The sequence below is a fragment of the Anoplolepis gracilipes genome, chromosome 10 (genome assembly GCF_047496725.1).
Source record: "Anoplolepis gracilipes chromosome 10, ASM4749672v1, whole genome shotgun sequence".
Lineage (NCBI taxonomy): Eukaryota > Metazoa > Arthropoda > Insecta > Hymenoptera > Formicidae > Anoplolepis > Anoplolepis gracilipes.
Window position 1 is genome coordinate 3,191,560 of NC_132979.1, and position 26,100 is coordinate 3,217,659.

The 26,100-nt window shown below is 35.0% G+C and overlaps 1 protein-coding gene across 3 annotated transcripts in view; it reads left to right on the forward strand.

Moving 5' to 3' along the window:
* The window catches only part of LOC140670587 (signal-induced proliferation-associated 1-like protein 2), a 62,880-nt gene that overhangs the window by 26,326 nt on the left and 10,454 nt on the right, over positions 1-26,100 (forward strand). The window contains exon 1 of one of the 3 annotated variants that reach the window (XM_072901269.1): positions 7,706-9,216. The exons of 1 other annotated variant lie outside the window; for it this stretch is intronic. In XM_072901269.1, coding sequence (XP_072757370.1) covers positions 8,995-9,216 — 222 coding nt within the window. In that variant the 5' untranslated portion in view covers positions 7,706-8,994. Of the gene's footprint in view, positions 1-7,705; positions 9,217-26,100 lie in introns of those variants that run through there. One more of the 3 variants, XM_072901268.1, reaches the window with a different exon arrangement.

The window sequence follows — 26,100 nt, forward strand, 5'->3', positions numbered from 1 at the left end:
TAATAAAGAGTGTATTTGTTTAAAATTTAATTTCCTTGCTAAAGTGTAATATACAATATTTAACTTTATGAGTCATTATTGAGAATTAATATTCTTTATTCATTAAATCTTAAGAAACGTGTAAAGAGAGACTGGTAAATCTCGAATGAAGTTTGTACTTGTAATGAAAGGACGAGTTAACTTTTGAAATACTCCTATATGATCCTGAAGCTCTCTTTAGCTTTTTAGTCCTTATTTAAACTGCGCATAGAATCTGCGCGCAAAGGAAAAAAAGACGTATTCCGCATAATGTATATATTTGCAGCGCCGACTTTAGTAGTCCCTTAATCTTGGAGAGTCTCGCTCTTATACCAGCGCAAGTTTATGCACCGCAAAGAATATAACTATTACTAAGGAGAGAGAAATACGCTATTCATATACACACCATCGGCTGTATCTTCCATATGGCCGCGGTCGTACATTTGCGCGCTATCGCTCGGCCCGAACTCAAATGGGTTTAGAATTACAAGACAAAGTGAGTGGACCGAGTGCATTATCACATGCGCTGACATCGTGAGACTCCGCCGCTCAATTATGCAGCTGCGCAGGCTGGGTGTTAGCTTTCTTCTTTTTCTGCTTTCTTTCTCTCACTCTCGCTCGCGCACGTGTAGCATTGTCACATCTGGATTGTCAATTCTAGGTATTGCTCACGATAAAATAATATCTCAAATATATATATATATATATATATATATATATGTATATAATAAAGCACACCTACTCCTTTTCTCCCATAGTTGTTTCACGGTATACAAATTTGTAAGCCGCGTAAAACTGAACTCTCATTTCTCAATCTTGAAAAATTCCACGAATATTTCACGTGGAAATTTGTTTTGCAAAAAAATTTTTTTTTTTTTTTTTTAATGGAGATACACTTGTAACAAAAAAAAAAGATACAGTTGCGTATATAAAATTTTGAGACCATCAAATCTTTAATTTAGAATCCAACCCCAAACTACAGGCGTGAACTATGATACTGTTAATAATATTTCAATTGCAAATCAGACTTTAATCACTCTCGAGTGGCAATCCTCTCGGATGACTTTCTCGTTCGGATTTGTATTTACGAGGCGAATGTTTCGGGATTTATCGCGGCGAATGCCTCTCGGCATCGTTGAGTGAACAAGGACTCTCTCACCACGGTTATCCGTGTGCACGCGGTCCGGTCGTATTTATAGTTTGACCGTTAAAAACAACATATAGCGCCAACTCGCCGCGGCTTCAGTGGCCCGTTCAACAGGCCACGTAGAGTACGGGACCGGTCTCTTAATCCTCACTCGAAATAAACACGCACACGTGCGCTGTGCACTGTCGCGTCAGCAGGCAAAAACACGCTTTCAGTCGCCGACATCTTCGAGACATTACCGATCCCATGCGTTTACGACGACGAACACCCGTTATATACTTCTGCTATTGCCTGTCTACCGTGAACTAGAGAATTTTTAATTTTGCTGATTGTCAGATTCAGTGTCATTCCACAGAGTAGGTAAGTGACGTCGCTAGACTAATCTCAATATAACATAATCAGAAATTTTCTGTAATTATAAATTACCGTATTATAATTATATTCTCGGTTTTCTTAAAAATATATGAAATAAGTTAAGGTTGCATTTATAAAATATTATTATAAAAGAAGCTGTAATTGAACGAATATACATATTTTTAAATAATTATTAAATTTAAAGCCTCGATAATTTTTGTAATCTTTTACCGATATCGTGCTAAAGTAATTGGTCCATGTTATGCTTATACCTATTAATATGCCTTTATACATAAGCCATAAAAAATTGGCACAGAATTAATATTTTCTTTTGTATCATATATTGTACATTAACTTAATTAAAAAAAAAATATTTTCTCTATTTATTTGTGTTAGTTTTTTATAGCTTAGTCAAATACAAAAGCACACTAATATGTACCTACAGTAATATGGACAATTACCTCTACATTTTATTGCTAAAGTTGACATTGTGTGGGACGCACGTTGTATAAAAAAAAATAATCGTTCAAAAAATCGTAAAATAATCTTGTCAATTCCGTTTTGTTTGAATCCCTTTGAACAAAGAGAAAAAAAAAAAAAGAAGACCCGTCCATTCAGAATGAAATCGAAAGGATGAACCGAGAAAGAAAGAGAGAGAGAGAGAGAGAGAGAGAAACGGGCGGCATATGCGCTCATCAGCAACACGCAAATATCCTGTATGCTATGATCGACATATGCTCTCATTCTTTCTCACCGCGCTCGGCCGCGTTCGTTAATGAATATGCTAATATTACGTAGCCTTTGCCGGCATCTGTCGCTCTGAATTTAATTGAAACCGCTTTCATTGAGCGTCACCGTAAAATGTTGACGAACGGGAGGAGACGAGACGCGCGCTCTCGTATTCCTTCGCATCGACATGCGACGTTTATTACGCTTCATTTACTGTATCAACTCGATGTTAATTACGCTATTTCTTCGATACTCGTAATTAATTTTGTCAATTAGCATTAATTGTATTAATTGTATTCTTATGCTGTGTTTCGTTTTCTTCTCTCTTGATATAATCGATAAGATTTATCAGGCACCAAGCAATTTTTCATCCGGGATTATCGTGGTACGCGTTGGTGGATCGATTGGTCGGGAGAGAATGGGTTCATTCGACGATCCTGTCGGGTGCGAGTTGGGTCCAGTTACAATCTGATCGTTTCCAAGTAACAATCCCGTGTACACAGGAATTGCTGGACATTTCGGGCCACGAATACGCGGATAAACGACGGCGAGATGGACCGAGAGAGGGAGGCCTCTTGCCATCAACAAAATCTGCTTGCCTGCAGCTTACACCGCCCGAGTCATTATCTCCCGTAATGGCCGCTCTTAATTTCATTTCGGCCCCCATTCGCGAGGGTAACGGTATGCGTCTTCGATCCGGATACTTGAACCGGATCAATTAGATGGTTTATCAATGTACAAGTTCCAAGATGCAACATTATATCCGGAACATCTCTTTCGACGCTGACAAGATGGCTTTTAATTTTTCAAGTTGTGTCATGTGTACACTCAAAAAAATATTTTGCTAATGTAGATAGATTTCTAGATGTCTCAATTAAAATTTATCGCTACTTTTTCTATCTGTCAGAATATTGTTTTGTCACGTATAGAATTTCTAGCAGCAATATTCTAGCAATACCTCTAGAAAATTTAGATCCCATTGCCAAATATTAATCACAAATATAATTGTCCTTGACATCATAGAAAAATTTTCTATCTAAATTACACTAATAGGAGAGAAATGAATTCTGTCTCTGTCATTGAAATTGATTAAGTGCAAAATATATACGGTATCATAGTATTTGCTAATAATTTATCTATTTCAGTGAATTTTTTACACGTAGAAAATTTTACTTGAAGTTGCAAGATCATTTTTTGAGTGTAATATAAACTAAACAGAAAAAATGATATTGTTTAATCGATTTGCATAGGATAATTTTAATTTACATATCTAGTTTTCAATAAACATTGGAATATTTTTCTCGCTCTGTCCTCTTATTTAAACTTCGGATATTTTTGCAAAAGGAATCCGACCGTCTCAGATAAAGGTTACCCACAGACCTATCCACTGTGTAATCTTTAAACGAGGGGATCAGACTAAACAAGAGAGTCGACCTAGACGCGAGCACGACCATAAGCGACCATAAGCGACGATGTTATTGGACCGTGTACAGCGAGCGACCGTTTTACTCGAGCGGTTAGTGAGTAATAGACAGGTTCCGAGATGCTGTAGCTTTCATCCGATCTGCTTTTATCTTTAGTAATCGAGCATATACGTCATAACATCGTAATAGTGTCTCCTAACATGGAGCAAGCACGCGATGTCCTGGCGATTCCGTTTTTTATTATTCATTTTCATTTTACTATTGTATTTATAATGGTGTACATGAACATCACGGAAATTAGAAATAATTTTTATTTGATTATTTTGATTAATTAATTTTATTCAGAAACGAAACGATTGAAATGCTGCATGATTTTACGATGAAAATGAACAGAGAAAAAGCAGCGATCTCTCTTTCTTTCATCATCGTCGCTCTTACTCTCTAGACACTATATATAACAATTTCATTTTTATTATGAATCTCTCTTTGTCTTTTCTTCCTTATGTTATCGTCGTTGCAATCGTCCACAATTTTTTTGTTATAGATTGCTATAAGATTGCGCCGATTAATGCTGATGAATGTGAAACGTTTGCATATTACGTCACGACTGGTATGTGTTCTGCAAATTTTCGAATTCTACGTCGGAGAAACAGAAGAATATAAGCGCAAAATAATTTAATTCTGATATATATATATATATATATATATATATATATATATATATATATATATATAGTATATCTTATCGATAAAACAAACGTTATAAATTTTATAGAATGAGAAAATTATTACATGTTTTAACTTTTATAGAAGGACTTTCAATCACGTTTATACATATATATTCAATTATTCGTCGCGAGTTGTGTAAAATCATTGTTACGTGCGTTGTTTTAAAGACAATTAATTCATTTCCTCTTCAAATGCTTTTAACATTATCGCTAGTGAAAGCTTGTAATGAGCATCGCAATGATCGTTTACGGAAAAAGTAGCTTTATGTAACATTTAATGCGTTTAAATTCTACGCACGTGCTTTGAATTAGAAAAGACTCTCGAATTTGATTTGCTTATTCAAGCGTATTTATGTTCGATTACATTCCATAATATGAAACGCATATGTCGCTATCGTATAATTACATTTCTCATTTATCATCGCATCGATGAAGGTTTTAGAAATTCCATCAACGTTATCACGAAATTCTATTTTAATTTAAATAACGGTGGACGCGAGCGACTGTTACCATGAAACATCTTTTGTAAAGATTTCTCGGAAATATGTCCGAGCTCGACGAAAGATTCCAAATTCCAACTCCTTTGAGAATTCCAAAGTCAAGCATGTATCCGGTTACGCAAAACTTCCGTTTGAAGATAATTGAAATAAGTCAAACGCGATAACGTACACAAGCATACATCGGAAATTCCAAGCGAGTTTGCACTCGCGAGACATTTCGTAGGTACTGTCTCACGATGTGAAAAGAAGAAGGAACAATAAAATAACGCATGTACTTAATTATCATGGTTGAGCGTTATGGCGTTAAAGCAATTTAATTGCGTGATATATAGTCGCCGTAATTAAATCAACAATTAGAATTAAACCCGTCCGGGTTTGGGGGAGGGGGTCCCTCCTTTTTAATCTGAGAGACATTAATACCTCCCAGAGAGACTGACATCCCTGTATTTACGTGAGTCACGTGGATAAAAAAACTTGTTATGCAACAGTGATGGTATTGGGTCAATGACCTCATTGTCTTCGTAGGCACCTATGTAAAAATTATAAGAACACAACCAAGTAATTAACCGAATAAGAATCTACCATGATTATCGTCTGCTATGATCATAATTTCGCAGCGACATTCCGCACAAGTTATTATTATCAGAATAACTACGTTGCGAGAAAGCGCTTTTCAAGAAGCATATATTAAGTATTTAATGCGTAATTCAGGGAATAATAACTTTTGCGCATGCAACTTTTATCTAGTCGAATTGTGCTCGTAAAGACATGTGATATTTCAAGAAAGCGCATGCCATTCTTGAGAAGCAAGTTAAGAATGTAAAAGAATAATTATCTTTTAAGAAGGAATTAATATGAACTTGTTTTTACTCTTTACAAAAAAAGTCGTTAACAAACATTTTTTACGTATAAAACTTATTTTTTTCAGCGTAATATAATATAAATATATACGAGTTACAATAAAATAACTGTAACTATGTTGTTTAAATTTTTTTACTCTTATTTCTTTTTGTTAGTATCTATCTATATAAAATACAAAATTTTCAATAATCATCTTATCTAATAAATGTGTAATCAAATAGAAGCAAGTTAAGAATATAAAAGAATAATTATCTTTTAAGAAGGAATTAATATGAACTTGTTTTTACTCTTTAAAAAAAAGTCGTTAAAAAAACATTTATAAAACTTATTTTTTTACCGTAATATAATATAAATATATATGAATTACAATAAAATAACTGTAACTATGTTGTATGAATTTTGTGATTTCTATTTCTTTTAATCAATATCTATCTAAAATAAAAATTTTCAATAAATATCATATCTAATAAATGTGTAATCAAATAGAAGCAGTTTTGTAGATCGACAATACTTTATCTCTGTTCTATCAAATCGAAGTACGAAAGATTTCTATTTACCTACGGTTTTATCACTCCTTATATAAATGGCACTCCTGTGCGAGGAAAAATCGATGGATTTTATCGAAACATTTGCGCGATATCCACCTATAAAAGATGGCAGTTCTCGTTTGATCTACTAATATTTGAAATTGCTATTGATAAGCCGCGATTATTCAAGAGATATTATTTATTACTGTCCGAATCCCCTTTAAAGCAATGTGTATGTTATTAAAAAATTTTACATGCACATTTATTGATGCGGAAAAAATATTTCAAAAATATAATTAATTAATTTACACCTCTTGTTTATTAATTTCATGCTAGTAAATATCGTCTTGAGCTAAGAAAAATTTAAAGAAAACGAAATAGATGTCTCTCGAAATTCTTTCAAGGAATCTTCTCGCGAGATACGTAATCAGTGACGTAGCTGTCTACCTTGAGTCTCGATGCAAATCATTCAGTTACTGATGATTATTATCCTTTTAAGAATCGCCCGTGCTAATGTTCTGTGCGGTTACGTGTTTCGCTGCTGGATCAGCTGAGATTCTCTCGCATCGTAATGGTGGATTCCGCAAATGGATTACCGAGTACAGCTGGACTAGAATAAGAAACGTTAACGATCTCGGCGGTGCGTTTTGTATCTCTCGCGATGACATGTAAAAAGGAGGCACGATTACGGGGTATAATGACTCGAAATAACGGAGAGCTCTTGTTGTTTGCTTTGTGGAACGACACTTGTCTCAGGCCGCGATCCGAATCAACATCCTAAAATCTGTGGAACGCCACTTTAAGGAAAAGGAAGAGATCTTTTTAGCCGCGTATTTTTTCTACTTCCTCGGAATGCAATGTTTTGTCTTTACTCTATTTCTCCTTTACGTCTGAGTATATACTCATTCTAGAAAGTGTAATATAGTGCGGCTAAATAGAACGTACATTGCTGAGTCTGTCTGTCTGTCTGTCTCTCTCTCTCTCTCTCTCTCTCTCTCAGGAGTTTCTTTTATCGTGCATCGGAAATACATTCCAATACAATGGCGACTTTTTCCGCGAATAATTTCCTCGGGGATATTTCTCACAAATTCTCCGGGCGAAAATTTATTTACGTCACACATGCTACGAGCCTTTGAATTCGCGCTTATACATATATTTCTTCACGATCGCAGAAATAGGGAAGCAACTTTCGTATACATATTATCGGGAAACATTCCATTTTGAAATAAATTCTTCGCTTTAAAATAATTTATGAAACAATTCCTTATTCTCTGTTTATTCTAAACCGTAATTTTTAATTTTTGTAATTTTATAATAATTTTATTTTTTTAATTAACTATATAATTCGCGAAAAAAAAATATTACCACATGCAATACATTTTATACATATAAAGTTTATTTTGCCATTTTATTCGTGAATAATTACGTTTAAAGGAAATACAAATTTACAATCGGAATTATGAATGTGTGTTTACGCCGAATAAAATTTTTTTATACCAACAATTACTCTTAATCGAACTTCATCTCATTTATTAGAGGATACAATGTGTATTGATGCGTCAGACATTAATTGCACGCCCAAGATAGCAATTAATCAAAGTTACCCCACTGTAACTGATAATTAACCAACGAAGCAAGCTTTCGTGAAAGGAAATCCGTCTCAAACGTGGGTTTGAACATTCATTGAAAAAGTAGATGAGCACGATGCAATGAACTGGATCAACCTTACACACACATATACACAGTCAATGGAGTTGAGATTATGTCTCCTGCTGGCGTCGCTAATCATTCGCTTTTTGCTCCGTTTTATCGAAACGGTTGCGCCTATAAACTACTGCAGTTTTGCACATGTGTCACGTCCCGACAGCTCTTTGCTCTTTCGTTGTGGCTGAAAGCGTAGTAAATGGGACCCTTTCAGTGACGAAAGCGAAGGAGTATGTAACTCAATCCGCAAACAAGATCGCGCTGCAGCCGCAGCCAAAGCGATAGAAGCGCGATAAGTAATTAACTATAAACTCGTCGAAGCTTATGAACTGATGAAAGATATTTGATCGCATGAAACTATTTTCTGTTTATCAACTTGATATGTACGCGCATATTTTCTTTTTCCTTGCATTTCAATCAAATTTTCCACGCAAATCGCCACAACACAATTTAATGAGCGATAATTCTTATCGATTAGAAAGTTGTTCCTTCTCAGACAAGCAACTTTAATTAAAAATTTATTGAGTTCATTGTTTCCCGACAATACTATTATAACCGATTCGCGACCGCCGTTGATAGTGATATCACACAAGATATTTGTCCATGTGTTCTGATGCATAGACATTTGTGGATGCATTGGAGGAAATAATTTTTAATTATTTTCAAATATTTTTTAAAAATATGCAACTGTAATAGTACATCGTTGACACGTCAGTCTCGAAATGTCGATATTGAGTGACGAATAACACATGTAACTGCGAGTGGTAACCCGATGAAAAGCTCGAGTTATCGGTTCGATTACCGAATACCGAATCGAGATTAGCGTTTCAATGACGAGAGATATATTCAGGTATATTCCTGTTTCACGGGGCAAGCTCATCTCCCCCTCTGCGAGATGCGCTGCAACATGTCGATGCAGGTTCTCTCTATACTCCGCACGAACGGACTCGCGCCGCGATTCTACTATTGTTCATCGGTGCCCGATTGCCGCTCAGTTCGGTTATGACCACCGGGACAGCAACTGCTGGATTAATCGCGGTCGCGCATCAGCACGCGATGTCGAAAAAGATAATCCGTGGCATCATAGACGCGATGACATGCTTGACACCGTCGCCGAAGAAGCGGAAGAGAGAAGAGAACGATAGCGGGGACGAGAAAATGAATCTGCCGCGAAATGACATGTTGATTGCAGATGTTGAAGAGAAACTTTGTTCTGCGGAGAAGGTACGATTAGATATGCTTGAGTTTTTTTTTTTTTTTTTTTTTTTTTTTTTAACACTATACATATTTATTTTATCTTTTGTATAAATTGCAATCACACCTCTCGTTCTATTATATTATTGTCATTTTTTAATGGATAAATATTGAATAAAAAACACTAGGCTTGCGAGGCGTCTTATCGTTTGACATTTTCTTAGAAAAGAAAAAAATCGATTCCGAAATTTAATCTTATCATTATTATCAAACGGTGCAATTTTTAAAGTACACTGCACTGAATGCTCGTTGACAAGACCACCTTGAGAAATCGCGGGAGATCATATATCGATAGTCTATCAGATACGATACATTATACACTCGAGGGTTAAGGTCTGTCGCGCGACGCATGAGTCTCGTGGATGAGTCACTGCCAGCGCAGAGAGAAAGAGAGAAAGAGAGAGAGAGAGAGATTCCACACATACACATACGCACATATATACCTATCTTCTCGTTTCTCTGCCGACGATCCGGAACCGAGACGACGCCGACGGTTCTCGCATTCCTGCCCGATTGTCCTGAATCGAGTGGGTACATTCCTGAAACCTTACCGAACCGCGCTCGGAATGCGGCAACTATCGCATTCAAAATATGCGCAGCCATTTGACATTCGACTTGCAAATGAAATTTTTGTAACAGCGCGAATTTTTTTATCTTTTTTTTTTTTTTTTAGCAGTTACTCATTCGTAATGCAAATTGCGCGTAAACCGCGAAATCGAATGAATAACGCGCGCGATATTGCTACTGATAATCGCGGATGCTGGCAAACTTCGCTGATTGCGATTACAGTTACCGCAAACTTTGATTTATGCGATAAGTGTGATTTTTCGCGTGAACGTTCATTAAAAAACATTAGCCATTGTGAGATATTTTGCCAACATTGTACGCGAGTGATTAATATTTTGGAATTTGAGGATAATGAAATTGACGTTGGTAATAAAGATTGTAAAATTTTGCTAATCGGAAATTGTGATCTTAATTTCGAGACATCTGTAGCAAACTTTAATGCACCGCGTATACCGTAATATTTCGTTTGGTCCATAGCGGTTTCCAAGAGATATCCTATTACGGGACCGTGAAATATTCGTCGTGTGTCGGCAATAAAGTATCACGATATATCAAGCGGAGATAATAAACGGCCTCCAAATGTCGGAGTCAGCTACTGCTGGTATGATTTAATTCAATTCTAAATGCACCATTTCGCAAATATGATCGCGACATGAATTTTAATATCTCTTTTCGTCGTAAAATTTTTAATTATAGATTTATATAAAACCATTCTTGTGGGTGATACAAATGATTAGAGTTTTATATATTTAAAAAAATTTATCATAAAATCAATCAATTTATAATTTTCAATTTTATCATTGAAAAATTATAATATTCAATTCACTCATTATTTTATTTAATCTGTATTGAATGAAATTAAATATATATATATATATATTTTTTTTGGGAAAAAAAAATTCTTTACTTTTCTCTTAGTAATTTATTAAATCTCATACATGTGTAAGGTCTTTTATCTCATCGGTGACGTTCTCAGAGAACGGTTGGCGTCGACAGACCTCCGTCGCGAATGTTAACAAGAAAATTTCGCATGTGTCCGCGAGTCGAGCAGAAAAAGGGTTGGGAGGCCGATGCTCCGCGTGATGTAACCGTATGATGGTACCGAGTGACTGCCCTCGGTCCTTCTTCTCCCTCTTTTTTTTTTTTTTTTTTTTTTTTTTTTTTCTTTCGCGAAGGAGGATGATGATCTCGATTACATTTGGCCCCGTGAACCTCCTGCCCCCTCGTCCCTTTGTTCCTCCCTTGCCTTCCTTATTTTCTTATTGCTCGTGGACGGTTGAAACGGAGTCTGTGATTGATGGTCTTGCGCTTGTTGTATACGTACGGTCGTTCGATACGTCGATATACCGTTAACTTATCGTCTGCATTGTCGAGTTAAAACGGTGCGAACGCTTCGTGATCTGTTGCTCCAACAACGGTGTGAGTAGTTGCGCTGAGCTGCTTCTTTCGAAGATGGTGGTTCTCAAGCCTTCTCGCTCTGAACACAATAATATTTGCTGCTGATGCAATTGCTCTTCGTAAGAGTCTGCGTCATACGTGTTGCTTGAAATTAAAGTAGCAAATGTATATTTGTACTTTTTAATACATTTGTATTATATATTTATATTTTGAATACATTTTAATTTTATTTTATTGTTAAAGTAGTGTCCATAAGCGATGGTCAAGTTGAATTAGATGGATCATTTTTTCTTAATTTATTTTCTAGAAAGAGATAAAGAATCTTATTACAGAATTAATCTATAAAAATGGCCGAAATAAAATTGAGATATTTATTATTTATTTATTCTTAATCCTTGCCTTTCGGCTTAGGATGGCTTCCAACTTACATATTTTACGTATTTACATATATTACATATAACTATTTCATATCTTGAATTTTATAAACCATATGCTATTAATATAATTCCATAAACCGAACACTTACTAATTCTACCAAATATAATCTAAAATATATCCCATAAAATAAATAAACTAATCTGAAATGAACTAAATAATTCTATAAAAATATAGAAAACACATGTGTAATTATATAATCTATAATTCCTTGAAACAAAACCTGTCAATTTAATTTTATCCAGAATTTTAAGTTAAAATCGAAATCAAAATTACAATTAAACTTAAATTAAACTTCAAATTAAAACTTAAAAAATTAAAATCAAAATTAAAATTAAAATTAAGATTCGAATTCTAAATTCCAAAATCCAAAAATTCACAACTTCAAAGTTCAACATTCCCACTGCAGACTTTCAAGATTCAAACTTCAAAACTTTAAACTCAAAAAAATTCGAAAATCCAACCCTTCAATTTAAATTAAATTAACTTACTTAAAATTTAAAATTCAAATTTGCAAAATTTAAAATTTAATAAAAATTAGATAAAGATAGTATTTCTAAGATCATATATTTCTTACACACTTATTACATAAAAATATATGGAGAAAATGATGCCGATATAAGAAACCAATTTTATCGCTTCTTAACGAGGGTTTTGTTTAGACTGCAAACACGTTCCAGGCTACAACACACGCAAAAAAAAAAGAAAGACAGAGAGAAGATGTCTCGTGAGATCATTCTCGAGAAACCCATAAAACGCCTTGGCATGACCGAGTGTTTTTCTGTGTTCCGATGTATGTAGGATCGTCACATTGACTGGTGGAGGAAAAAAAAAAGAAAAAAAAGAGAAGACCAGCGGCTTAGCTTCGCCCATTACGGGATGTAATGCTGCCTACGACGAATAAGATGAGCGTCGCGGTGGGAAGCGACCGGTCGCGCGTCGAGTTCGTCGATCCCTTTTTCCTTCGCGTAGCTCGTCCGATTAGAGACGCTTCGTAGAAGCCGGAGTGGCCGAGGATACCCTCGCGCGCCACATCTGTCCCTCTGTATTAATTGACGCATACGGGCCAAGCCGCCTCTAATCCGCCGGGGATCTCGTTAACTCGCGAACGAGCGCGTTCAACGTTTACCCTTTTACCCGAGTAAACACCATCGGCGCCTACGGATATACTTTGGTTTACGTTATCAAGCATTTGTACAATAGCATAATACACTCTCTGAGTGCTACAAATTGCGGGAACGATTAACATCACATGTGCGATTACGCTTCGAGAAAATTAGAGACACACCTAATTACTCGGCTTAATTATGCGCTTTGTACTTGCACATGATTAATGACGATTAATTACGAATAGAGCGTTGCGTGTGCGATCAATTCAAATTACATTTATATCCATATAATCACGCGTATATATTAGATAAATATACCATATATTCGCCGTATTATTCCATAATGCTTTCGACGAAACAATCTCGAGCCGTAAGTAACGCGGCAACGAATCGCTATTCCGTCAGATAATATCATTAGACCGCGCACTCTCGAATGATCGCATCCCGCTGCGAGATATTAAGTTCTTAGCGAAGGGGGAGGTTTACGTGTGAGACGGCGCGGCGGGCGCGCGTGCGATTAATTGTCTCTCCCCGCGTGTCCAGATGACGTACCGGACTTATCGTCGAGCGAACGCTACTTCGAAATGCACTCTGTCGCATTCGTCATTACAAGCACACCGCCCGCGCGCGGGCATTCTTGCCTTTATCGTCTACAATAATCATTATCCGTTGCAGTCCTCCAAGTACGGTCTTCTTTTTTTTTTTTTTTTTTTTTTTTTTTTTTTTTTTTTTTTTACGAAGCAGTGCATTTGATGCGCCACTGATTTTACGGCGTACCATTGTGCTGCCCGCACGGTTTAATATACATCGTGCACGCCTGTGCAGTCAGGAGAATATTAGAGACATTTATCATTTTGTATAAATATGTATACTTTTCGAGTTTTTTTTTCTCGTTGAAATATTCAGTGACGTCGATTGCCCGCCTAGCATTCGTAGAAATTTAATGCGCCAGCTCTTATATATATCTTACATACATAGAAAAAAAGTAAGTGTCAAATCAAAACTTATATAGTCATATGAACGTGTTCATTGTTTCATATATACGCAATAATTTATAATCTTCTTGGAAGAATTTTAAAAAATCTTAAATTTTAACAATATTATAATCTTATTTCAATATTACGATTGTCATTTCAAGAATAAAATAATTATTTCAACTCTAAAAAAATTATAATCTTCAATTTGAACATGTGTTATTTTCTATCCACACATTTTTTCCTCTCCATTCAAGAAAATTATTCTTAAATAACAAGAATATATTTTTCTTGGTTGAATTATATAAAATGTCTTCATCCATGAAAATTTTCTTTGTTTAACGCAATATAATCTCATTTCAAGATTTACATTTTGAAACTAAAAATATTGTCAAAATAAGAATATTCTTTTTTTCTGTGTATATTATAAAAATTAATAGATAAAGAAGAAATTCTTCCTTCTTTCTTTAAAATATTTTGTAGAAATAAATTTTATAGAATATTATATGTATTTCTATATGTAGATTTTAAAATATTATACTATATGATACATATATAAAACATTATATAATATTATAATAAATATATAGGAATATATTTTATATTTTATAGAAAAATGAGAAAAAATCTAACACTATGAAATATTTTTCAAACATTTTTAAAATTCTCAAAGATCACTTTTATTCTTGCATGTATAGGATGCAGAAACGCGAGGGAAACAGAGATTACAAAACCATCAATTTCGCATCGTCCGTTTCGTTGTCGCATCTCGAATTCGCATCTTCGTCGATGAAGATTGTCTCGATTGCACTCCCCTCTCCTCCTCTCTCTCTCTCTCTCTCGCTCTCTCTGTCTCTGTCTTTGTCTCTTTCTCTCGTATGGCGATGAGTCGTCGTGCGTGCCCGGTGGGACGTGGGACGAACGCGTAATTAGCCGGTATGCGAAACGCGCATCGGCGTCCTTGAATTCGCATGTATTAACACTTACGCATATGTGTATGTCGAATCGACTTCTGGAACCAGTCGCTTGTGCACCATTTGATTCCCGGTTCCCTGTATTGAGTAATGCAATATATTATCGGATTCTTCTTGTTACAGCGTCAACAGACAAATGTTAATGTTTGACGCGCTTCGATATTACGGCAAATGTCGTAAACAACAAGAGCCATTTTATGCGTTTTTAATCATCTAAAAAATCTTAATTTTAAAATAATAGGACAACAAATTAATAATTGACGTACAAAAATTGTTAAATTTTGTTATTTTTCTTTTGTTTAAAAAAAAAACTATATTTGTATAAATATTTTAATCAAGAAACAACATTTTCAAAGTTAAACGTAATTATTAATTTATATTAAAATTATAAGAATGTTGAATTAAAAATTAAAACGTCAAGTACATGATAATGAATATTTAATCTACGAAAAATTAATAGCAGCCTGTTTACAAGCGTAAAACCGCGTCTACTTTAAAGTAAGAAAGAGTGGAAGGAAAATCAAATTACGGTTGAGCGTTTAAGAAAAATCCTGATAGTGCATCTAAAAGAGGAAATCTGTCGGCGTTCATGATACACGTTCTGCTTCTTCTTCCCTCGTTCATATTATAACGCGCCCGGCTGAACTTATTTACACCGCAACGTAATTCCTCTTTGCATGTTTCACGGTGTACACACAATGGAAGAATTATAATTTTTAATTAGATAAATTTGAATCGCATTATGCCAATTAATCCGCGGCCGGACGCTCCGCTTCGATGCAACCCGCATCGTCGGAAAGGTTGCACTGTAAACATACGAGTTATTACATCTATCGGGGGTGCGGGGGGTGGGGGGTGATGGGGAGGGAGGTGAGTCGGAGAGGTGAAATACGATTTTGTAATCAGCTGTGCGCTCGCGCAACACGTGTTATAATAACTTAACAACTCTCCAATTTGTTATCTCATGTTTTATGCATGAGTTAGGATTTTCATAAATAACAAAAGAATCTCTAAATAGCATTATCGTATAATTTAATACTCAACTATAATTCAATAATTAAATATCTCTTCTCTTTTTGCATTTAAATATGCACCATACTTATATACAGCATATAATTTTTCGCGAATATCTAAATGCAATTTATTACACATTTATAATGATAATTATAATTTCAAAATAATATTGATAAAAAGCTTACATATATCTTAGTTAATAAGAAATTGCTGTATATTATCTTTCAGCATATACTCGAGTTTTTATTAATTAAATAATTAGATTTAATTAATCGAAACACGCTTTATCTGAAATATTGTATTAGTGATTAATTCAGACTCTCGAAGGAAGTTTGATAACCTTTGATAAGATCGAGAAAACCGAATAAGACTCGGAAAACTATAGTTGCATTATATACGACGATTTTAACTAACTCGTAAGATTCATGAGCTTTGTCCAAGTAGCCATGTGTCACAATTAAAAAAGCTGCTCGATTATTTATTGCCTCTTCGTTTTTATTACTTACTTCGCAGTTACTTTTTTACGGCGTGCAATCTTTCCGCGATAATCTTTCGACGGGAAGTTCAGCGAACGGCTGTGCATTTATTCTCTTCAGGAAACAATTAACGTCTATTCTCGTTCTCATCCGCGTTAATCCGGTCGCGAGTTCCTAGTCGCGATAACAGAATACTTCTTGTTATCTCGTTCTCACTGAGATTTCTCCGCCGTGATTTTCACGCACGAGGACACGCTCGCGAGAAACACGGATCGATCTGTATTTTCGCTGCCGCGTACGGCTGGTACGAAAGGGCAGAGGAAAAAACGGCAGTGTTTTCCGAGTATATCGGAGGCATTAATGGTTATTACGTCGGCGCGAGGGAAAGGCAACTCGGCAAAAACCGGCCGCGAAATTAATGTTCATCGCGCTAGGAATTTCTTTTTCGCCAGAAACTTGCTGGGGATGCGCGTCGCTGGCAGCCAGCGCACGTCGTCTTTTGATTTTTTTTTTTTTTTTTTTTTTTTTTTTTTTTTAATACCTGCATCAAGTTTTGGCCATCACGCCGGACACATGCCACTTGGAGTAATTACCTCGCAAAATTGCTATACAGGATGATTAAAGCGTTATCGTCCAGCCTAAGAATAAGAATTCTTTTCAATATGCATATAGATAAACGTTTGTATTGGAAAATAGCAGAGGTAAAGAAGTTATTACATATGTAGGGATGATCTTATTTTTCGAAGAAACGAGCTCTTTGTTCTGTGTTCATTACTTTTAATTAGGGTGTTTCTAACGGGTGTGCTATTCAATTCATTCACGGTTCATTAGCGACTTTACTTCGTAACACACAAGTGGCATTGTCGCCGAAGAATGACAAATGCATGTAATATGTTAAACAGGAAAAAAATACAAAATTCCAAAATTGCCCTACAATTAGTAATTCTCTCGTTAATATTTAGATAAAAAAAAGTGGAGAGAAAAATTCTTTCTAATTACAATAAATATTTATACACTGAAGAGCAGTTTTAATAAAAACTGTGATTACATCGACTCGTTAAATATATATGATGGTGCTTCTATTCAATAGCGCGGAATAATTAAAGAAATAATGACTTTCCCATTATCATATAAGGAGGCGCGAACGCAATCAACGGGCGGAAACCGACGGAAAAACATTTTCCGTTGGCAAGGTCTATTATAAACTCACTATGTTAGTCTCATGAAAGAAGTAAAGTAATATTCTATGCTCCGCATCTTTATGCGGATTGTACGTTCACGCTCGAGATACTCGGAAGGGAGAAGGGGAAGGGCAGTTAAGGGAAAATGCGGATAGTTTCTCTCACCGCGATGGAAATTCGCGTAATTATGAAAAACCTTATTGCTTATATAGCGCTTTGCATCCTGCCGTAAGCAGCAAAGAAAGCGCAATCTTATCAGAATTCTAGAAATCTCTGGGAAAGAAAGGCAGAATTTTGTCAATTACAGAGAAATTCTAAAAACGGAATGTTAGCTTTACGTAAATCAACTTTTTACACCGAAGAAGAGAACAAACACACACCTATATATCATAGGAATTAACACGAGCGAGAATTATTTTTAATGCTCAGGAAATACGAAAAAAAATATGTATATTATATACTCTTATCATTGATTAGAAAACGATTTTTATTGCAATTCAAAAGATATCATTTTAATGATTCTATTTTAACATTCTCTTTAAAAGCGCGATATCTCTGGAAGGGGTTAAGATTTAATATCAACACAGGAAAACTCTGTTCGACTGGTTTTGACGCCGAATCGTCATATGGCAGCGATAACTCTCGGCGTATATTATAAAAAAATCGCGTGTTATCGCACGTGTGTATGCGCGATAGTGGCCTCGTAAAAGAGCGGATACATCTCTCTCTCTCTATTTCTCTCTCTCTCCCTCATCGCGCATTTTTATCTCACGCACAATCGCGTGAAAAATGCACTGTATACACTCAACGATGTTCTTTTTTAATTTGTTCTCTCTTTAAGAACTCTCGTGCATTAATATTACAAGATTTCAAGGACAATGACTAGAGAAATAAGTGCAAATTTTATGCTGTTTACTTTTGCAATTCCTTCCACGATACTTTCAAGAAAAATGTTTCGAGCTTCGTGTGGCTGGTGTTCTCGAAAACACGGTTCATTTGTAATGTAATCCCAGAGCAAATGTTTGTTACTCGAATTTTAAATATCTTCTTTCATAAACGTGATTAAAAAAAAAAAAAAACAATTTGATTCACCATATTAATAAGTAAGTCCATTAATTAGCATTGCAGTGTAATCATCGATTACAATAGAAGTTTATATAATTGATTCGATCGCTTTTAACAAATCACCCTAAAGACACTGATATCTCCTGTAATCTGACATTTGTATTTAAGGATTAAGAATGAAGAATGTATTTCACGATATTGCATGCTAAGAAGGACAACGTGATACGGCTCGTAGATCGCGTCGAGAATGCGCAGCATGCATTTACATAACTAGTTCGGATCATCAGCATCGCGTTTCACGCACATACACATACGTACGATGCTTAAGAAATTGTGGGATAACTACGCGCTGGTATTATCGAGAAACAACGTGCGAAAGAACGTCGTCGACGTCGCTCGCGATTTCTTCATTGAATATCGGTGCTTGCATTTCCCATCGCAAGGAATCTGTGTCACGAATTAATGAATTACTGACGAGCTCGCTGTACATGCGAAGAAAGACCTTCTACGATTTATTTAGATTTCTCTAAAGGACATTAAGCAATGAAATTTTAATTATATATGAAATTAGACTACTTTAATTATTATTTTATTATATTATAGAATTGCAAATATATTTACAATATTATATTATAAAGGATTATCGAATTGCAATATATTTTGAACAATTGCATTTAGAACTTCGTTGAATTTTTCTTGTAACTCGTAAAGACTTTATCTTTTCGTTTGTAGCGAAAATATATCAAAACCAGTAATTTCGAAAGTGACTCCCTTTTGCTTCTCGGATAGTGAAATGACAGTGTTTCCCCATAAGTTATAATACACTTGGTTCTGCTCGGTGGAACATGGCGTACTACCGGGCCATCCGTGAAACCTATCGAAGCAGACATCCGATCGAGAGAAAGAGAAAGAGAGAGAGAGAGAGAACAGAAGAATGCTGGACGATCCACCTGCGCTCAATGTCTTGTACCTGCGATGACGCGAGAACACACGGTCGCACGCATTACATGACGCGACGTGTGGCTCGGCTTTGCGGTTGCACGCATCGCGAGCATTCCCACAGCGTGTACGCGCGGAAAAGTCATCGCGATTCACGCTCGCTGATCGCCAGCGCGACATATACGAATTCGATACACCAGGATTTTTACCTGGCAAATCAGGACGTAAGAAATTCCTGAAAGTAACATTGCAAGTAAAACGAATTTTATATTTCGTGACAATTATTATAGGTTACAAAATACGTAGCTATTAAAAAATTCTTACATTAATTTTGTATATATAATCAAATTTTTTTTTAATTCATAATTCTTGCATTTAAATATATGTGAAGTCGAAAATTTTAATCATCGAATATATTATTTATTTTTCATTTATTTATTCTTCATCCTTGCCTTTCGGCTTAGGATGGCTTCCAGCTTACATGTTTTACGTATTTACATACAACCATTTCGTATCTTGAATTCTCTATAAACCATATGAGTACGCTTACTAATTTTACCAAATTTAATCCAAAAATATATCCTATAAAATAAAATAAACTAAACTGAAATGAATACAAAATAACTCTATAAAAATATAGAAAATATAATAAATATAATATATATATATATATATATATATATATATATATATATATATATATATATATAAACATCTAAATATAAATATAAATATCTATATATACAAAAATATATATACATAAACTATATAATTCCTTGAAAACAAACCTGTCAATCTATTTTTATCCAGAATTTTAAGTTAAAATCAAAATCCAAATTAAAATCAGAAATTACAATTAAATTTAAATTAAACTTAAAATTAAAACTTAAAATCAAAATCAAAATTAGAATTAAAATTTAAATTCGAATTCTCAATTCAAAATCCTAATTCCAAATTATAAATTGCAGAATCCAAAATCCAAATTCGAAAAACCAAAAATTTACAACTTCAAAATTCAACATTCTCACTGCAGGCTTTCAAAATTTAAACCTCAAAACTTTAAACTTAAAAATTCGAAAATCCAATTCTTCAAATTAAATTAAATTAACTTACTTAAAATTTAAAAATTAAACTTTCAAAATTCCAAATTTAAAATCATCGAATATATCTGGATGATTAATTTGACGATAGCAAAAATAAAACAAAGATAGCATAAATGTAGAAAAAAACTTTAATATTTTATAAAATCCACATATATTATACATATTTACTAGCTTACAGTTTATTAATATACAGGATTAAGGGATCCAGGCGATAACTAGATATTGAGTATCGACATGACAAGCTCCATATGTTATACCAACGTGTAAACGCGCCTAATCAGATCTCGCACGTTTTCGTCTTGTCACGCCTTTATCCAGCAGCAACAGCTGTCTCGTGTGCTTCCTTCGTGATTAATTAATTCTTTTTTTTTTTTTTTTTTTTTTAATTAATCAAATTCTCTTGTGTATAAACGGCTTTTTTTGACGCTGGAACGCACGCAATGTAAGCACGAGCAATTTATAAGGAACTTAAGTAAGCGGGTCACGCATGTCCCGCTGATCGCGAAAAGAGGGTCAACGTTAAAACGCGGCTCCCGCGCGGATCATAAATAATCGCGATTATTACATTCCGCGTGCCTCGGGTGTCTAAGGCGGCCGCGAATCTCTGGCTTCCTTTTACGTATCGGGGATCGTTTGCGGTCGTTATGAGCATTCGTCGTCGTATAATCAACCACAAGCCCGCCCGCGCTCATCGTATGACGACCGTCCGCGTCCGGTTATCGCGGCATCGTGAGCTTCTCGGTAGTTCGAAGGTGGTCTTCTTATCTCCCGGAGTGGCTGGAACGTGTAACATCAGCTGTCGTTCTCTCCTTCGTCGACTCGGCCATGACTTTGTCGGCGAATTTACTCGACGACGAACACGCCGAGGCGGATGAGGTGCATGGAATGTGCACGGAATGCATTAATCGGCGCGCAGAATTTTTCAAAGACAAGATATATATTTGTGTCATATTTTTATAACTTTAGGATTATTCGTCGTCAGCTTTTCCACAGTAAATGATTCAAATAATAAATCATAAATAATTGCCCATTCGATGATATGTTAAACGTTTGACATTAAACTGTCAAAAGTTCGACATTAAACTGTACTGCACTTGCGAGTAACGCATTTTCATTTTACGATAATCGCCCATCTACCTCGTTCCCATTGGACGATCCGTATTGTTCGAATGTGAGAGGATCGTCGCATAAATCACTGCGATACAAGGCCGGCGATCGCACGTGAAGGAAGCGTACGGAACAGCTGTTGCCGGACAAAGGCGCGACGAGACGAAACGCGTAAGCCCTGATTATGGTGTAACATGGATGGCTCGTCATGTCGATACTCAACGTCCAGTCATCGGTTGGATCCTTTAATCCCGTAGTTATCTCGTATTACACAACGAGCTGTGAGATGTAACGGTGAATATAAGTATATATACGTGGAACTTTATAAAACGTCAGTTTTTTTTTCTTTGCTGTCTTTATTTTATTTCTCATTCTAGTGTCAAATTAATTAATTTTATTAAAATGTAAGGATTATTTAATTTTAAAATACACACGCGGAAAAAAAGTAAGTGTCAAATCAAAACTTATGTACTCATATGAACGCGTTCATTGTTTCATATACATATATGCAACAATTTATAATCTTCTTACAAGAAGAATTTAAAAATTTTAAATTTCAACAATATTATAATCTTAGTTCAATATTACAATTGTCATTTCAAGAATGAAGTAATTATTTTAACTCTAAGAAAATTATAATCTTTGATTTGAACATGTGTTATTTTCTATCCAACATTTTTTCTTCTCCATTCAAGAAAATTATTCTTATATAACAAGAATATATTTTTCTTGATTGACCTATATAAAATGTCTTCATCCAAGCAAATTTTCTTTGTTTAACGCAATATAATCTCATTTCAAAATTTACATTTTGAACTAAAGATATTGTCGAAATAAGGATATTCTTTTTTTTTGTGCATTTTTAAATTTTAAGTAAGTTAATTTAATTTAATTTGAAGAATTAGATTTTTAAATTTTTGAGGTTTGAATTTTAAAAGTCTGCAGTGGGAATGTTGAATTTTGGAGTTCTTGGTTTTTCGAATTTGGATTTTGGAATTTAGAATTTGGAATTAGGATTTTGAATTGAGAATTCGAATTTAAATTTTAATTCTAATTTTGATTTTGATTTTAAGTTTTAATTTTAAGTTTAATTTAAATTTAATTGTAATTTCTGATTTTAACTTGGATTTTGATTTTAACTTAAAATTCTGGATAAAAATAGATTGACAGGTTTGGTTTCAAGGAATTATAGATCATATATACGTAATGGTAATAATATAATAACTTTATTTTGGGTGTACAGTCGTATATCTATACATAAATATAGTGTACATATAATTGTTGCATCATAAAAATATATTTGAAAAATATTTAGAAATATACAATTATGCGAGATATCTCTGTAACGTATTCAAATATCTGAGCATCACGTGAGTTTTTATTACGTATAACGTCGATATATCGGACGTATATATGATTTCGGAACGATTGAGTCAATGCGATTTGGATTATTATCGTACAACATAATCGCGGCACGGCTGTTTACGACAAACATAAGTATTTCCTTCCGGCGGAATAAAGCTTGCAGACACGGTTGTCCTTGACGATCCGAGAGCTCGATGAGTCAACTCGGCTTGACCGTGAGATTGCTTCTTAAGTTTCTTCATTATCGCTTCGCTGACTGAATTTCGTCGTGCTCATTTTTTTCGCGTTCTTCAACCGTGCGTTTCTCTGTGTCATTTTGCCTTGATCTCTCATTTTATTAGACAAACGTATCGAAAAATAGAGCAATACATTATAAAAACTTGGGACGTGCGTAAAAACGACGGATGAATGGAATGCGAGAGGATGAAAAATTTGTAATATTTACGCAAAATTCTCTCTATACTATACAAATGCAATATTTTACACTTGTTCTTTCCTATGCAAAAACACACCGTGTAATTCTAGGACACTAACGTATTTTCCCGCGTAGAGCAAAAGATCTCCTTCTCCGTGAAAGTCTCTGAAAGAAACGATCGGAGCCGCGTTAAAGACGCAGTTCGCGCGTGAAGTGAACGCAGTATAGGTATGTCTTACGCATGCTACCTTGAGATAGAGACCCGTATTATGCAGGTCGCGGCTACTTGTTTTCTCCGTGTATCGTACACGATGGAGATTCTCACCCACGCGTTCCCAAGCATACGCAAATGTACGTGCCTTTAACTTATCACGAGGCAGAGGAGATGTGTCTGATATTTTACGATCTGCCTGTACGGATTCTGTATGCAACGTTATTATCTTGCTTTGAAAAATATAATCGATTTATAGTGATGTGTTTACAATAAACGAGCATTAGGTTTTTAATATAAATTAAATATAAATTAAAAATAGGTTTTTAAAATAAATTAATAACATTTTAAGAAAAGAGTAAAAAACAATTTCCATTTTTTGTGGAAATAGAGAAATGAATTAATAATTAACAGGTCACAAAAGAAAAAAAAAAAAAAAAAAAAAAACAATTCTATTCTTTATTATTTGCGGTATAAAAATGAAAGATTAAAAGATTACAAAGACACGTGATAGATGATGAACAACGTAAAATCAAGTTCAGTGTTTTTACCGATATCTCGTCAAGTATCGGGCGTTTGAGATTCGGCGTCGCGATAACAGCTGAAGATTAATATTTGCGATATGCATGCGTGCATTCCCGGCTGTGGACGGACGTCGCGCATCCGGTGCATACGAAACGACGACGGCGCGAGAGGAGTGCGAACGAGCGCGGCAGAGGGATCGTACGGAATGCGTGGAATGCAACGGGCCCTCGATGATCTCAAGCCGAATACCTCCGGGGTCCGAAGCTCCCGTTTTTCGCGACCCATCGTCACACGTCACTCCGTTCCGAACCGAGGGCGAAGTTCGCCCGAATTCAATCGCCAAATAACGCGGCGAATTGTACGTGAAACGTTATCTGGTACGAGGTATAAAGCCGCTGCATTAGCAGATGCAGGTGATCGAGTCGTATAAATTCGTCTATGCGATTGCGACAACAAAAAGAGAGAAACAAACACGTCTGCGATTTTTAAAAATAAATTAAAATTATTTTTATTTAAAGTTCAAATTATTCATACATTTTTATTTCTCATAAAATGACATTTTTTATATACATAAGCGAAGAAATATCTCGTTCCAAATCAAATATGATATCTGCGTAATAAATTGTTTCTTGAAATTAATAGTTGCAATAAACATGTGTATGAATATAGATATTATTAAAATTATATTCTTTAAAATCATTTAAATAAATTCAAATTATTTTTATTTAAAGTTCAAATTATTCATACATTTTTATTTCCCATTAAATGACATTTTTTATATACATAAGCGAAGAAATATCTCGTTCCAAATCAAATATGATATCTGCGTAATAAATTGTTTCTTGAAATTAATAGTTGCAATAAACATGTGTACGATTATAGATATTATTAAAACTATATTCTTTAAAATGTATAAACGAGATAAAAAGCTATATAAAATACATGAAAATTTATTATGTCGATACAAATAAAATTTAGGATAACTTGAATGAATTCGTAGTCTCTTTGAATGCAGAAATGGACATCTGGTCGGCTTGGTTGTCCAAAACGTTTGCTCGGGGTTAAATAATGCGATTCGAGCCCTGCGGAACCGCTTGATATCCGCTGCCGGACGTACGATGGTATACGCCTTGTTCCCGGATACGGTGCGTGTCGTTAGAATAATACGGTATCGGTCGACACACGCAAATGCTGATTTCCGCACGCGTGCAACTTGGGCAGCTGGGGGGTTAACAATGCGACTGACCATTCACCGGACGCGATCCGGTCAACGGTACACGACCCTTTAATTCGGACCCGGTCGACCAGAGTCTGCCGCGTGCAGCAGGTGCATCCAACAACGCGTTCACGCATTGCGTAGGTGCGTACGCACCGTATCGCCGGCAAGGCGCACGTTGCGCATTTTGTATCAGGATCTAAAACGAGATCAATTAACGTTCTCTGCCGCGGAAGAGACGGAGAGAAAGAGAGAAAGAGAAGAGATCCAGACGGCGCCAGTTTGAATACCAGTCAGAAACGGATCCAGAGGGGAGATCGCGGCGATCGTGACCTTTCCTTTGAAAGTTCAATCGCATACAAAATTTGTTCAGTTTCTTTCGAATTGAGAATACAATATTCTAATATTAAAAACTTGTTTACAATGAATTAAATTTAAATAGAATAAATATATATATATATATATATATATATACAAAGAGATGAATATAAAAATTGAAATAAACTTGAAACGCACACTCTGGGATATGAAAATGGAAGACTCATTATTAATGAAATAATTAATTTTTCTCATTTCATATATTATTCTCATGAGAGAGAGAGAGAGAGAGAGAGAGAGAGAGAGAGAGAACAACGAAAATTATTTACTTGAGATTAAAGTGCGGAAGAATTAAATGATAGAAGAATAACTGCACAGTTTTTAATTTTATTATTCTTAGATTAATGATAGGAAAGTGAAAATTCAATTTTGTTTTTGAACTTAGGAATCTAATAATATTGA